The 17,966-nt window shown below is 31.7% G+C and overlaps 1 protein-coding gene across 1 annotated transcript; it reads right to left on the bottom strand.

Moving 5' to 3' along the window:
• Window positions 1-15,555: 15,555 nt before the first annotated feature.
• LOC141701068 (serine carboxypeptidase 1-like) lies at window positions 15,556-17,732 on the bottom strand. Its single transcript, XM_074504706.1, has 8 exons — window positions 17,369-17,732; window positions 17,104-17,211; window positions 16,726-16,997; window positions 16,396-16,632; window positions 16,183-16,295; window positions 15,987-16,076; window positions 15,799-15,904; window positions 15,556-15,705 (listed from the first exon to the last, which is right to left on the bottom strand). Exons 1-8 carry the CDS (start codon window positions 17,730-17,732, stop codon window positions 15,556-15,558), a joined length of 1,440 nt encoding a protein of 479 aa, XP_074360807.1.
• Between the last annotated feature and the right edge of the window lie 234 nt (window positions 17,733-17,966).

Raw genomic sequence — 17,966 nt, forward strand, 5'->3', positions numbered from 1 at the left:
GAATGAAAGAAGAGTTGAAGAATTGACTGTGACTACTAAAATACAACAATCTTCATGAGTCACAACTGTTGCTGATGAAGACCAATGTATGATCGAGAAAGAAGCTGGTCTTGAAGCAAACCAATATCTTCAAACTCTTAAAGTTAAATGAAGAAAGACAACTATATTCTATAAGGATCCAAAGATTCAATTATTTGACTCTGAGGTGAGTAGAAGAATATTTGCAAAAGAAAATCCTGGAGTTGATCTTGAACAACTAAGGCAAACAGAGGAAGACTTTAAAAATTCTACGAAGACAACAAATGTTGATATTGCTGTTGGTTCTCAAGTACCTTATGAAGATGATCCTTCTAACAGACCAACCAGAGGTATAATTATAAGGGAAATCAGTTAGGTAGAAGATGAAAGATCTCTCAGATCATAAGTTATTGAAACTGCTGACATGAAGCTTAAAGGAAAGGAGAAGATGGTAACTCACTTTGACCTTTAACCTAACCATTCAACTCATTTTATTTACAAATCAAACTAAATTCACTCGATTATACTAAAACCTTACATGCATGCCATAAAATTTCCTTAGAAACAAAGATTTATATTCAATATCAAGTTTAACACTAAAATGAATAAGCAACTCATCATTCAAAATCAAAAATCCCTTTTTAACATCAAAATTAGAACTATCATCAAACAAAACCAAAGAAATTATCACATGCATTTATCATTTTAGATCTTTAAACCGCATCTCAAACTAATTTCTAATAACAAACAACATCAAACCATTTACATCAAAAAATATCAAACAGAAACTATCAGAAGCATCAACGGATGATGATTACAAGCATAAACGGATGATGATGAAGTACATCAACGGATGATGATGACATCAACCGATGTTGGTATTCGACAGATAACGATTTCGACGGATGATGATGTCAATGGATAATGAAATCATTATTTGTCATATTAGTTGATCTTTGAAGAGGAAACATAAACAAGAACTTTAAGGCGGTGAAGGACTTTATCTCAGAAGCAATAGTATAGGTTTCCTTGTTGTTAATAGAATATAATTCCTTATACATTGGTAGTTGTGCTCTATATAAAGCATAATTTAGGTTCATGCTATAAGCATTGTGATATTGTTATATCTTTCGCATAACCTAGCAGCTCTCAAGGATATTTGTTTATCCTTGCGAGAAACTTCATGTGTAATAAGTTTTTATCATATTATATAAAAACTATTGATTATGTTGAAGTTTTTTCGAATTGATTATACTAACTGTATTCAGCCCCCTCTACAGTTGGTTAAGGGCCAAATACACATAAACAACAATAATTCAAAATCCACAATCCATGCCACGACCACTACAAACTGGTGATAACGGTCCTAAATTTTTACAAAACTCTCACTACAATCTGGTGACTATGGTCCTAAGTTCTTATTAGATATTTTCACAAACCATGACATAAATCAGAGATCTGAGATTATCCTCTAGAAATCACACATATACATCGATACATATTTTATAACACATAATATTTTCAAATATATCATCACTTAGCCCAAATTTTGATAATCAAATATAGACACATGACCTACAATTTCAAAAACACTCGCAAGATCGATCGAAAACTTACCTCAAAACCCGGCCAGATCTGAATTAGCCTTTTGACCCTCTAAATGACGTTATATTGAAACAAAAAAAATGCAAGTTGTAGAGAACGAAAAGAGATTTCTGAAAATTCCAGCATCACTGAATTCTGACTTACGATGAATTTTCTAAAGAAAAGCCCATACGAATTTTATAAGACTGCTGATTTATGAAGAAAAGCCCATACGAATTTTTATGAATAAAAACGAGGAAGAAGAATAAGGTGTATTTATAATGATACAAAATCCTATATCTTAACCTACAAGTTATCCTTATTAGAATCTGATCCAAATTTTAGGCCCATTAATCTAATTCAAATTTTAAATCCTAGTCCTTATCTAATTTTAATTCTTTTTATTCTATTATTATATTAAATAAATTCTAAAAATTACAAAATATTACATACTACCCTCCTTAAAAAAAATTTGGTCCCAAAATTCAAAATAAACCTATACATTTACTCCCTCTAATATCCTATAGGTCAAACTTAACAATGGTCCACAAGATCGAATTTTAGGGAATGTACTAGTCCCATACCTAATACACTTCGAAGGACAACATGCTCTTGATACCAACTGTAAATTTTTTGTAACACCCTGCATTTTCGGACTATTAATTCTAAATCAAAACTAATACAAAACAAATTTATTAATACGAAATTCTATTACAAAGGAGACTATTAAACAAGAGCAGCTAAAAGCGAAAGTCCAAAAGTCAAACTACTCCAATTCTAAGGTCTCAAAACTGCAATGATATCCCAGTCAAAATCGGCGAAACCTGAAATTGTAAGTAATGAGCTAAACAACCCAACAAGAAACCAATCGATCCAACTAGGAGGCCAAGTAAAATATACACATATAACAAAATACGATAATTTATATGATACGATATACGAAACACACACTTTCGATACACATTCTTATTCTTATTCGATATATGTAATACACATACCACATAAACAACAATAATTCAAAATCTACAATCCATGCCACGACCATTACAAACCGGTGATAACAGTCCAAAATTTTTACAAAACTATCACTACAATCCGGTGACTGCGGTCCTAAGTTCTTATTCGATATTTTCACCAACCATGGCATAAATCAGAGATTTCAAATTATCGTCTAGAAATTACACATATACATTGATACATATTCTATAACACATAATACTTTCAAATATATCATTATTTAGCCCAAATTTTGATAATCAAATATAGACACATGACTTACAATTTCAAAAACACTAGAAATATCGATCGAAAACTTGCCTCAAAACCCGACCAGATCTGAATTAGCCTTTTTAACCCTTTAAACTACATTATATTGAAACAAACAAAAAAAGAAATTTGTAGAGAACGAAAAGAGCTTTCCGAAAAATATAGGATCACTGAATTCTGACTTACGATGAAGTTTCTACGAATTTTACAAGACTTCTGATTTATGAAGGAAAGCCCCTACGAATTTTAATGAATAAAAATGAGGAAGACGAATAAGGTGTATTTATAACGATACAAAACTTTATATCTTAACCTACAAGTTATCCTTATTAGAATCTGATCCAAATTTTAGGCCCATTAGTCTAATTTAAATTTTAAATCCTAGTCCTTATCTAATTTTAATTCTTTTAATTCTATTATTTTATTATTAATCTAATTCTAAAAATTACGGAATATAACACACTATCCTCCATAAAAAGAATTTAGTCCCCAAATTCATAATAAATCTATACTTCTACTCCCTCTAATATCCTATAGGTCAAACTTATCAATGGTCCCTAAGATACCTAATACACTCTCTTGATACCAACTGTAAATTTTTTTATCACAGCCCGCACTTCCGGACTATTAATTTTAAATCAAAACTAATACAAAACAAATATACTAATACGAAATTCTATTACAAAGGAGACTATTACACAAGCGCAACTAAAAGTGGAAGTCCAAAAGTCAATCTACTCCAATTTTAAGGTCTCGAAAATTCAATGCTATCCCAGTCGAAATTGACGAAACATGAAATTGTAAGTAATGAGCTAAACATCCCAGCAAGAAACCAATCGTTCCAACTAGTAGGCCAAGTAAAATATACACATATAACAAAATATGATAAACTATATGATACGATATACGAAACACACACTTTCGATACACATTCTTATTCTTATTAGATACACACAATACACATATCACATAAACAACAATAATTCAAAATCCACAATCCATGCCACGATCACTACAAACTGGTGATACCGGTCCTAAATTTTCACAAAATTGTCACTACAATCCGGCGACTGTGGTCCTAAGTTCTTATTCGATATTTTCACAAACCATAGCATAAATCAGAGATCTCAAATTATCGTCTAGACATCATACATATACATCGATACATATTCCATAACACATAATACTTTCAAATATATCATTACTTAGCCCAAATTTTGATAATCAAATATAGACACATGACTTACAATTTCAAAAATACTAGCAAGATCGATCGAAAACTTACCTCAAAACCCGATCAGTCTTAATTAGCCTTTTTGAGCCTCTAATTGACTTTATATTGAAACACACAAGTCATCCATATTAGAATCTGATCCAAATTTTAGGCCCGTTAGTCTAATTCAAATTTTAAATCATGGTCCTTATCTAATTTTAATTCTTTTTATTCTATTATTCTATTATTAATCTCATTCTAAAAATTACGGAATATTACACAAAGCAATGAGATACTGCAATCAACCTCGAGAGGCAAAACATCAACAAGTGCATTTTGTAGGATATTGCTGGCAAACTACATATAATCTATTCAATAACTAAATTAATACTTTAAATATACAATAATTTTGTACATTCATTTGTTTACTTCAGTTGGATGGTGGAAAGGTGAAAGATGGGATTATAAGCAGGGATCCTTTGTTTTGGAAAAACCGTTAAAAGAAAACGAAAATAAAACTAGAAACTTTGGTTCCTCGAGGCAAACAATGTTTAAAGTGTATAAAGATATATACTTTGATGATTGAAATGAATTTTTTTAATACTTTAGTGATCATTGTGTACAAATATGTAAACCGTAACGGTTTACATGTTATTCACATTTTGGTAATACCGAAACTTCTAGATACTTCAAGATCCATCATGTTAATTTTTAGATGCTTCTAGATCCATCTGATAAATTGCTAAGAAATATCGATATTTCTAGATACTTCTAGATCCATCGCTCACTTCACTCTCACAATTTATATATTTCTTTGTTTTCTCGCCTATTTTGAAAAGGATACAACAATTTCTCCATCTTTTTCAGTTCCTTTTTCTTCTATTTTCTTAAAAAATCCTAGGTTTCGCCATTCTAGAATTAGATACAATTTTGTGTAATCATAATAAGAATGTATTCAAATGAAAGAATTGATGCGACGGAAATGCCGATTATTGGAATTTTGATGGCAACAACAAAGGGTCAAAACAAGATGATGAATGGCCGTGGTGATTAATAGGTATGAAATTTATCTCACACCGTTATTTGTCCATAAATTTATTCTATTTCGACTCTATTTCAAAAATAATTCAACTTAATGAATTCAAGATAAAATTAGAAGCATTTTGATTGAATGTTTTGCCCACTTTGCACAAAATTTGGCTAAGATTAAATGAAAAATTTAATGGCGTGGATAATAATTACTATAACATATTAAAGTCATTTGTATTTAAGAAGTGGTTTTGGTACTAAAACGAGAAAGTAAATAAATATTTGTACTTACACAAAAACTCTTCAATTAACATATGTGTTTTGATATTTAACTTCTTATTTCATCACTCTTCCTCTAAGATTTTCCACCCACTAATGTCGTATTTTCAAGCACCGAAAAGAGGTTGGGTGTTTGTCCCTAATTTGATATTTGAGAAGAACTTTAATTTTATTGATACCAAAAGTTTTGTTGGTTTAGAGAGTCAATCACAAAGGTTTCATTCAGTCGAGAATTGCTTAACGTGTCTAAATTTTGGAAAATTCTCGCTAAACGACATTATACCTTTGTCACCATTATTATTGTTTGCATCTCATAATATCAAATATCCTTATAATTTGAATTTGTAGTTGATGTAGGATTTAGGAAAACTTCATGTATCATTTTTTGACTAACATTATAAATACGACCTTTTGTTAAGATATCCTGCTGCTTTTTCATAAAGTTTTTGTAGTTTTAAAAATGCCTAACAATAATTTTCCGGGTAAGCTCAGACTTATTCATGAGTTCAACTATTCTTTTTGAAACTTTTTATTTGCTTTATTCGTGATGAACTGATTAAAAAAGATGTGCTTGGATGGAAGAGCTTTACAAAAAATTTGAAGATGTTGTTCATCAGTTGGATGCAAATAAAGTACTTTTGAAATGAATAATTGAACTCATGATGAATGAATCCGAACTTACCCCGAGAAATTATTGTTAGGCATCTATAGAAAAACAAAAACTATATGAAAAGGCAACAAGATATTATGACATAGGTCATAGTTATAGTGCTGGTTAAAGAGGAATACATGAAGCTTTTCCTTAATCCTAGTCCAACTTCATATTTAAATTATAAACTTATTTTAATATTATGAGATGCAAACAATGATAACAGTGGTATACTGTCTTTCTGTGAGCACTTTGTCGAACATAACAGATTAAGTAATTCTCAATTTAATGAAGGCTTTGTGATTAATTCTCTAAAACAAAATTTGTAGTTTCAGCAAGATTACAACTTTCCTCAAATTTCAAATAAAGCACAAACACTTAAATTCTTTTTCGGTGCTTGAAAATACGCCTCTAGCTCATACGAAGGAACTTATATGATAGGGAAAATAGTTCATACGTGACACTTTAGAATGTTATCCACCCAAGTAGGAAAAATACTACGTCTTTAATAATATAATACGAACATTAACATTAAGGTGAATTGTCTTTACGTCCTCTTGGTCTTGTTTGTATTAGATATTACATTATCTAGTCCCTAAAATAGTTTTGATTTCTTATCGTTTCTTACGAGAATTCATATCCAGTTTTATCAAAAGTACAAAAACATGCATGATTGCTTACCATATTTATTGTTATACTAGTAATTTTACTAACTTGTTGGCTGTTTGAATTTTTTTAACCTTAATTTTCTCAAATTTATTTCTTGCAAATCTTAATTGTTTTTGCTGTAAGCACCAACTACTTGTGAGAATGTCCTATAATTTTGTTTGTAGATTTTTTATGACGCATATCGAAGAGATTGATGTCAAAAATTACATTTGTACCATTTGTTAGTTATAATTCAAATTTTAGATATATTCAAGAAAATTTATAAAAGCATAATAATTGCTATGTCCAGACATATACAACCAATACTTGGATATGTGTTTTCCACGATGAATGAATCTTATCTTTTTTCAGCACTTACGCACTATAAAGGGTAATTATAATTTACATGGGTGATTTGGTAAGGTCAAGAGTTACAAATGACGTTTTAAGAAAAAAATTGTATATTGCGAAGAAGAAAAAAATATCCAAAAGTTAAATGACAAATTGTAAAAGATGTCAAATATAGCCAAGATACTAAAATATATTGTAAAGTAAAATATCAATAGAGAATGGTTAGTGGATTGTTGATAAGTTTTATACACAATAACGACCTTACTCACACTTTCTCAAAAGTAATAAATTATAGATCTCATAGTAAGTGTCACATTATGCAAGAATTTAATTTCTGAACTACATCAAAATGGTCAAAAATCTTTAAAAATTACAAAGGTGGTCAAATTTATTAGTGGCTCTGCTGAAGTGGATATTACCGCATGACAATACAAAGTTTATTCTATGTCAAAGGAAAAAAATATAGTAAAAGAATGTTAAGAATTTTAAAATATTTTTAAGAGAAGATATTAATGAATGACGATAACTACTTTAAAATGGATGTTGTTGAAAGCGGGATATTATGTATCTCCGATTTATGGATAATATGTCAAAAACTTCTTATCTATAATTTGGTGGCGATGTTAGGTTTTGATGTCACCCTCACTTATAAGAAAAATAAATTTAAAATATCAGTTGTTCCATTTATTGGTGTCAATCATCATGACCAGTACATTTTATATAAAGGAGTATTACCGGAAGATGAAACGAAATATTTTATATAATTATTTGATCAATTTTGACACGCATAATTAATAAAACACCCAAAGCAATTATGATCAATCAAGATGAACCTATGAAAATGTCAATTACAAAAAGTCTTTCAAATACATATTATCTCTTTGGAGTATGGCAAGTTACAAGCATGTTATTGAGAATATTTAATCATATTGTGTTTGGCATACTGAGAAAAAATTTTCTAAATAGGTGTTTAGTAAAGCTATTAAAGATTTCAAAAGTAGGTGGACTAGTTTACGAGAAAATATGTTATCGACAAAATATAGTGATTGCGATGCTATTAGATAAAAGTTCATATGAAGTAATTATTAAGATTGAATCTTCCAAATTAATTTATGTTTTATTTCTAATATTTTATTTAATGCTACCGAACAATATCCATACAAAGGCGTCCTTTGGGGGATGGGAGTGAATTGAAAACAACACCCAAACACCTCATGTTTATGGGATATGCACATGTATTATACAGACATAAACTAACACTAAAAATATAAAACTAAATATCTTAGAAGTCTCCGGCCGGATCAGGGAGCATGGGATAACAAGTAATATTTTAGGATTTATTTTAGTATATTATTATGTTGAATTCCAAATATGACAAAAAATTGTATTTTCAGCTTGATTCACAATTATAATTTCAAAGTTACATAAATCTTTTAAATTATTTGAAAATAAGTTATTAATATCCTAAAAAAATCAAAAATAAGTTTTTTTTAAAATTTAAAATACTTTACACTAATTTTATATTAAAAATTTATTTTTATTTTGAATTAAATTCTATGTGGTGAATAATTTAGAGTTAGCTACATGTTTTTATAACTCTACATATTTTTATAATTTTTAAAATAATTTTTTACTCAAGTGAGGAAATGATTTAACTATTATGCAGTCCGGCCCAATACTTAGTTTTGCTAATTTAGTTACATAATTTTCTCATTTGGATTTACGTTCTTATAAACTGCCACAAACTGAGCATGCCTCACGTCCATGTGTTTAGTCTTGTAGGAACTCTTTATCACATGTTTGAAAAGCATTGTCACATATATGATCAGAAGTTCCAACAAGACCAAATGCATTACAATCACGTGGATGTGAGGCATGCTCAGTTTGTGGCAGTTTACAAGCACGTAAATCCAAAAGGTCAAATTATCCCACTAAATTAGAAAAATCAAGTGGGGGCCCAGACTGCACAAGTATAAAATTTGGAGTTTACACTTAATTGTAAAGATCGACATTATCCCCCATCATCACTCTTCGTTAAGGACTTACACCCAAAACTGGGTGATAATGACATACTTTTAAGCACCCAAAGAGATTTAGGTGCTTGTGCTTGATTTGAAATTTGAGGTTAGTTGTAATTTTGTTGAGGGTTGTTTGCGATTTGATGATGTAGTTAATAGTGGTAGTTTATTGTTGGGGTGGTGACTATTGTTGGTGAAATGGTGACTATTATCGGTGAAATGGTGGCTGATTTTGATGATGTTTTGAATTGGTGGTTGGATTTTGAATGGATTGTGAATTGATTTAATAATGATTGAATTTAATGGGAATTGCATATTTACAAATAATGTATTCCAATGTTATTTTCACTACTTACATTTGCTTCTAGTATTAGTGTTGCAAAAGTAAATGTTTTTGTTACCTTTAAATAATATCTATTGTAACAATATAAGGCAAAACTGTTACATAATAGTGGATCCAGGCCGAGTTAATTTATTTAAATAATTTTTAAAAATCATAATAATATATGCGCCATGTCAAAATTTCTAACTTTTACTCAGAAAACGCAGCCCAAACTGTTGAGTACAATATCTGTGGTATGATTATAATAAAAAGATTATAATTATTATCTTATTAAAATATACTATAGAGTCATACGACAAATAATGTTACTGAGTTGAAATCAATATAAGAAATGCAATTAAAAAATAAGTAAAATAATATATATAAGTTATAAGTCACATAGAAGTAAAAAAAATAAAAATTATACATTTAGATTTATAATGAAATTCAAAAAGGGGTGAAATAAAAAGTTGATGAAACCAAAAATGTATAATAGCCCGTAAGGGTTGTCTCAGTTGGTTAAAGAGAGGAAACTATCCTCATGGCCACAGGTTCGAATCCGACGGGAGTAGAATTTATGATTATGTCTTCTGAGCCAGAGCTTGTCGCTTAAATACGGTTTACCTTGGTTCACGTGGTTTGCAGGCTATTGCGTGAGCCCGTGGTTCGCGTGGTTTGCAGGCTATTGCGTGAGCCCGTAGGATTTACCCAATGCGCACCCAAAGTGTAGCGGTTGCGGGTTACCTACGATAAAAAAATATATAATATATTGAATTAGAAATACATAAGAGAATTACAAACACAAATGTTAAAGCCAAAAGGGTGAAATAAAAATAAAAACAAACTTAATAAAATCATAAGACATGTAGAAGTATAAAAATATAAAAATAAAACTAGAATCATAAGACATACAGAAGTACAAGATAACAAAAATAAAATCGAACTTAATAAAATTATAAGACATGTAGAAGTATAAATATACATACATTAATAAAATAAAGGTGTAACCAAAGGTTTTTAAGAATTAAAAGACATAAAAAAATAGAATTATAAGATATATATGAATGAATAAATGAAACCAAAAGTTGGTCATACGAAAAATTGGTAAAACCAAAATTAATACTTGCGTACCACTCAAAAATGGTTTCACTTATTAATGATTGTTAAAAAGTATTACATTAAAGGTGTAGAGTATAACTTTTGATTCTAAAAATTGCAATAAAGAAAATTGCAGTGTTCCATCAGAGAAAAAACTGTCACATTAGATTAAAGATTTATGTTGCATTAGATAGGTGGGCCCACAGCGACACGTCGATAAGGACATGTCAGCGGTGGGTCTCAGCGGGCCCCACAATATGGGCCCACTACTGACATGGCACTGCATCCATGGCAGTTGTGAGCCCCATACTTCGACTCATTTCAATCGGGTTATCCGAAAGCTGATACAACACAGTTTAGTGTTACATTTTATCAATTTAGTTTAGTATTTTTGGGGCCTTAATCCAATACTTTAAGAATCCCAATAACAAATATTGAATAATGATCTTAGATAAACAATACTCTCCCAGTCCCACTTGTTGTTTACATTGGAGAACGAGAATTCGCCACGTATTTTAAGCCTCTCGTAAAATATGGTTTCCTAAGTATTTTTAAATATTTTTTTTAAATAAAAAATAATATTTAATCTAATTTATACAGAAAAAGAAAATTTTAAAAGTAAATGATAGAACTATATTTTATAGTAGCATTAAAATGCGCAGAAAAAAATATGTAAAGAATTCAGTGGGACGGAGGGAAAAGAATTGAGTGGGATGGAGGGATTATTATAATAATTAAAATTTAATTGTTGTCCTAGAGGGGTCTCTAACACCAGCAGTAGAGCTGTTCACGAACCGAGCCGAGTCGAGTTTTGATCGAACCGAGCCGAGCTTTAATTTTTTTTCTGACGATCCGAGCCGAGCCGAGCTTTCTTAACGAACAAAAACCTGTGTTCGAGCTCGAGCTCGTTAACGAACGAGCCGAACACGAGCTTTTATCGAACAAAATCGAGTCGAGTCGAACCGAGCCGAACACGAGCTTTCTCCATCAAAACGAGCCGAGCCGAGCCGAGCCGAGCCGAGCCGAGCCGAGCCGAGCTTAATTAAAAAATTCTGGTCAAAACACCGGTTGACTGTTAAAATAACAAACCAAATACTTTTATTTTTTTCTAAAAATTTTGTCATATCACTAAAAAATATTGATCTTAACATCCGTACGGTTGGATCATTCATAAATATTTTTTAAAAAATCGAAACATTAATACGATACTAAACACTAATTACAAGTACAAGTCAAAACACCGGTTGACTGTTAAAATAACAAATCAAATACATTTATTTTTTTCTAAAACTTTTGTCATGTCACTAAAATATATAGATCTTAACATCCATACGGTTGGATCATCTATAAATATTTTTAAAAAAATCAAAATATGAATACGAGACTAAACACTAGTTACAAGTATTGTTCAAACAAATGGTTGATTGTCAAAATAACAAACAAAGTAAATTTATTTTTTTCTAAAATTTTTATCATGTCACTAAAATATATAGATATTAACATCTGTACGGTTGGATCATCTATAAATATTTTTAAAAAAATCAAAACATTAATACGAGACTAAACACTAGTTACAAGTAAAGGTCAAAACACCGGTTGACTGTTAAAATAACAAACCAAATGCATTTATTTTTTTCTAAAACTTTTGTCATGTCACTAAAATATATAGATCTTAACATCCGTACGGTTGGGTCATTCATAAATATTTTTAAAAAAATTAAAACATTAATATGAGACTAAACACTAGTTCTAACAACTATTCAAACAATTGGTCGATTGTCAAAATAATAAATAAAATAAATTTATTTTTTTCTAAATTTTTTATCATGTCACTAAAATATATAGATATTAACATCCGTACGGTTGGATCATTCATAAATATTTTTTAAAAATTGAAACATTAATATGAGACTAAACAATAGTTACAAGTAAAGGTCAAAACACTTGTTGACTGTGAAAATAACAAATCAAATACATTTATTTTTTTAAAAAATTTTGTCATATTACTAAATAATATAGATATTAACATCCGTACGGCTGGATCATTCATAAATATTTTTTAAAAAATCGAAACATTAATATGGGAGAAGTACTAGTCAAACTACTAGTTTACCGTTAAAATAGCAAACCAAATATATTTATTTTTTCTAAATTTTTTATTATATCACTTAAATATATAGATCTTGACATCCGTACGGTTGGATCATTTATAAATAATTTCAAAAAATCGAAACACCGATCAGGAAATAAATACTAGTTACAAGTAATAGTCAAATCACTTGTTAATTATTAAAATATCAAATTAAAAAATTAATTTTTAATATCTGAATTTTTTCAAATTACTAAAATATATATTTTGACATTCGTATAGTTCAATAATTTAAAAATATTTATAAAAAATCTGAATAAAATTCATAATAATTAAATATATAAAAAATAATTTTTTTTTAATTTTTTTTTCGAGCCGAGCTCGAGCCGAATCGAGCCGAGCCAAGCTCGAGCCGAGCCGAGCTCGAGCCGAGCTCGAGCCGAACATGCCAAAAGCTCGGCTCGAGCTCGTTTTCTTAACGAACACATTTTTGTGTTCGAGCTCGAGCTCGAGCCCTTAACGAACCGAGCCGAACCGAGCCCTTAACGAGCCGAGCTCGAGCTTGTTCGCGAACGGCTCGGTTCGCGAACAGCTCCAGCAGCATCAATATTCATGCAACCAATCGTCAGGTTTTGCTTGTAAGGCAAGTAAGTTCTCCTTTTCAATTCCTCTGCTGCTGCTCTGTTCACCCTGTAATGCCGTTCATGAGCTGACAAAGGCGCCTTCTCTTTACTCTTTTTGTTTCTGCTCGAATTCTTCGAATCATCGTCTTTAATTTTCCTCAGAAAATCATACTTCTTGTTGGTTTCATGACCCTCGGATGCATTTCGAAACAACAAGTCTTTTAGCTTCCATTTCTTGTGTAACCAACTGAAAGTTAAACTCGAAGATGAAGACGAGTCTTTTACGTGTTCTTTACCCGTTGTAAAGGGCTCAGAATGAACTTTGTTACTCCGGCCAAAAGACAGGCTACTCTGGATTATTTTCTGAAGTTGTGGCTCAAATGGTTTGATCTTCCCACCATCAAAGAGCTCATCAGCTGAAGAAACAGGAATCAAATCTATGCGATCGCCAGGAATAAACACGAATGGCTTACTGTCATCATATTTTTCGTCAAAACCACGATGATGATCATATTTCAAAGTTTAGTTCACTAAAAGAAGTTTAATCTCAATTGATAACAAACCCGAACTGGCTCCTAGTCTGATTGTCAATATTGCATTACATTACTACAAAGGTCATATTCAGAGAAAAAAAAATCATCAGCTTTTGTAAACCAAAATATTATGCGTTTAAGCATAGAGTGTGAAAGAGTACATAAAAAGTACTAAGTTCTAATCTTTGGTTTAAACAAGACAACCACCTCAAGAATAAGAATAAGAAACAGTTGGATACTGGCAAAAAAATGATCGGCTTAAGGTCTAACCGAGACAAGTCAGTAGGCTTTGATGTCTTCAAAATGCTTGGTTTTTGCAGTAAACTTTCGATATAGTGTGGTTATCGAATTTTAAGTGTTTCCTTGGAGGGGTCACTAATACTAGCAGCATCAAGATTTATGCAGCCAACCATCAGATTTTGCTTGTAAGGAAGGTAAATTCTCTTTTTTATCTCTTCTGCTGCTTCTCGGTTCACCTTATAATGCCGTTCATGAGCTGACAACATCGCCCCCTCTTTATTCTTTCTGTTTCTGCTCGAAACTGAATTAGTACTACTACTTGAGTTCATTAGATCACTGTTTTTAAGTTTCTTCAAAGCATCGTATTTTTTGCTGGTTTCATGACCCTCGGAGGCATTACGAGACAACAAATCTTTTAGCTTCAGTTTCTTGTATAACCAACCAAAACTTGAACTCCAAGATGAAGACGTGTCGTCTTTATTTTCTTGGCGAACTGGGAAGTGCTCAGAACATATTTTATTACTCCGGCTAAATGACATTCTACTCTGGATAATTTTCTTATGTTTTGGCTCACAGGGTTTGATCATCCCACCATCAATAAGCTCATCAGCTGAAGAAACAAGAATGTGATTTGAATAATCACCAGGAATGAACATAAATGGTTTATGGTCATCATGTTTTTTATCGAAACCATGATGATGATCATATTTCAAATGTTCATCAGGGATGAAGGAGAAAGAGATTTGGTTGCTAGGACTTGTAGGTGCACTGAAGTAGTTGTTAAATCCTCGCGGGCTTTCAGGAGCACTGTCGTAAAGAAAATTGTTTCTGTTGTCGAAGCTAAAATCTGAACCGGCTAGTGATGACACCATAATAGAGTACGAGGTTCTTAAATGCAACCTTTTGTAAGTGAATGAATTTATTCTACTATCTGAGATGTGAAAATGTGATTGTATATATAGATTTAATAAACGTTTATGTTGGAAATTGTTAGCATTTTATTTTGTCTTTGAAAATGACCTTTTTCCGATATTATAATTGGCTTCTAGGAGGTCAAGAACAAAGTATTACAAAGCAATGAATATTTAACCAGTTAATACATGTGCTAGGAAAGAGCCTATTAAACTATTAGCTTCTGGAGGTGAATAAGAAAAAACAACTATAATTTCCATGGACTAATGTTGTTGGCCTGGCCGGTGTGTATATTATCTGTGCTAAAGTGATAGATTCTGTTATTCTTGAGACAGTCTGCAGATAAACGCGTGAAACAACTTCTTGTTAAATTTATGTTGAATTTTTAATGAAGATTACGTTATTGAGGAGATTACGAAGATTAAACTGTACAAGTTCATCGTCTCTGGGAGAGGCAGAGATTAGGACTAGTTTCGGGTATTCATTCATTTTTCATACTAAGACATACATTAACTTGTCGAATAAAAACAATCATGTGTTGTTGGGATGTATTCGAATCTGATTCAGCGAGTGTGACATATAACAAGATCATACATCAAATAATCAGATGCACAAATGGCAGTTGTGATCATCTTTACAATAAGAAATTAAAGTTTCCTCTCCCGGATTTCACTGAATCTTTTTCAGTTCTCATTACACGGAGGAAGCTCTCCAGCCAAAAAGGAAGAGAACAAAGCAAGTGCACGAGAAGGCTGATAACTTGGAACAAAATGTCCGGATCCCCTCACAGTCACAAATGTCAAATTTTCGTATCCAACTGCATATCCTCCCACCTTGAAAAGCATCATTGAAGAAATAAAGAATTCGTGAATTGACAATTAGAAGAAGGGTTTTGTGTGTGCTTGCTGATAATGTAGTATTTGTACATCAGCCTGAGTGTACCAGGGGTACCATTGTGTTTTGACTGTAGTTTGAAGATAGTCTATGGCATATCTTGTTGTTGTCACTGACACTACGCCATCCGTGTCCCCGCTGCATACTTAAACTCCATTTTAGTCATACAAATTCTTAACAGTTCATAATGTTTCTAATTTCGAGAAAAAAATTTGTTCACCTATATAGCCAGACACTGATGCCACTGTTCATAAGTTCCTTGATAACTGGCAAGACTGTTGATGGGGCTTCCGTATAATCAATTACACCACTACAGATAACAACGTTATATAATTAGTCAGAGTACCAATTGTAAGTCAAATAATTTTAAGATTAGATGATAAGCTGTGATTTAACAATCTACTAGATATGTGTACCTGCAAGATTCCCATGTCTTTGGAGGAATAGTGACATGAAGTGATGTCTGAACTTGCTGAGTGTTCAAGTAGGTGTAGATATAATTATCCGTGCATGGATCAAATCCTGATATCTGTTCAGTAATAGTAATATAAGAAAACAGTGAGGAAAACAAAATATAAGTCAGTATGCAAATTATGGTACTGCAAAATTTCCATTTTATTAGAACATACCGACGGTGAATCAGTTGAGGAACCGCACAAGGGAGCATATATATCGTAGGGAAAGATATCGCCAACATTTGCTTGATCAAGGGAAGTTTCACATGCTTCTGAAATATTTGCATTTGCTGAAAAGTTGCAGTTTAGGATGATGCCCTCATAAACTTCATCAGATAGTAAAGCATGTGACCAGTAGTAATCTATTGTTCCTTTAAATTGAGTTTCCTCGTCTATGTATGCGTTACCAATCTGCAAATTAAGGTACTCCATGTCAGTTATCATTGTTCATGTTTTATACGTGCTACCATGTGATCGTTTAATTGCTTCAAGTAAGAAACTCACAGCAATTCCTTTTAGGTTAATAATAGTTTGATTGGTGATTTTGTTGTTCTGAAGAATTAGTTGAGCTAATTGAGGAATATAGTGTCCTGCATAACTCTCTCCAGTAATGAAGAAATCTCGGGTTTGGTATTCGGGAAACCTTGCTAGCCAATTTATTAAAAATGTATAAGCATCTTCTGCAGTTTTTGTATCTCCAGTTACATAATCTGATGTTGTGTTGGAGTATGAAAATCCAACACCAGCTGGGGACTCCAAGAATAACATGTTTGCTTCTGCATTGCAAATTCAACTATTGTTAGTGACCAGACAATGTACATATTAGAAATTATTGTTTGATGAGTAATTTTGAAATTATTTATGAACAACTAATCTATTTACCATTGTTCCAAGCATACTTGTTCTGGGATAAAGTTTTGCCATCACTATTGACTGTAAATGGACCAAGTTCCATCATCGCTCCATTCCCAAAGGAAGAACAGCCAGGTCCTGTCATTCAAAATGATCATAGTAATTATCGAGTGAGGTTCATTGTTAATTTACATACTAGATTGAAGAAAAAGTCTTCAGTTTCATATTTTCTACTATGCAGTATGGCATGCACATTATATTGAGAAACTATACTTCTTTAGGATCCTATATTTACCTCCATTTAGCCATAGAACTAAAGGCTGGCTAGAAGAATTTTCAGACTGCGCAAGATAGTAGAAAAGTGCTCTTCCAGCAACCGGATCAACTGTGACATATCCGGAGTATTGATCAAAAGTTGCTCTAGCAGGTTGCCCTGGCAATGAATCTAACTTGTCAGCTTCCTTCAATCCATCTTGAGATCCAATATACACAGGTGAATACTCGACATTTAGAACCTCATCACGAAAGGTAGATATCCTTTTCGACTTCTGAGCTTTGATAAGCTTTTCAAGAGGGTTATTTCCATTTGCACCATAACATTGTACAGAAGCCACAAAGCATAGCAAAGAAAGTGATAAAAGATGTGCAATCTTTGTCATTCTTGACTGCTAGGTACAGAAACTATAGCTAGCTTTGTTGATGGTGGTAACATTAATATGGCTTTCCTTTTATACATGTAATTTCTTGTAACAAATTGTTGGGTGTATCACTTATTTCTTATTCTGGTTGAGTTTACAACCTATGCTTATATAGTTTACTTGCTTGGTCTTGTAAACCATGCGGGCTTACTTATGAACGACGTTTTTAATCTTTCCAGACTTCCAAACACAAGC

The sequence above is a fragment of the Apium graveolens genome, unplaced genomic scaffold (assembly GCF_009905375.1).
Source record: "Apium graveolens cultivar Ventura unplaced genomic scaffold, ASM990537v1 ctg3291, whole genome shotgun sequence".
In the NCBI taxonomy this organism is placed as follows: Eukaryota; Viridiplantae; Streptophyta; class Magnoliopsida; order Apiales; family Apiaceae; genus Apium; species Apium graveolens.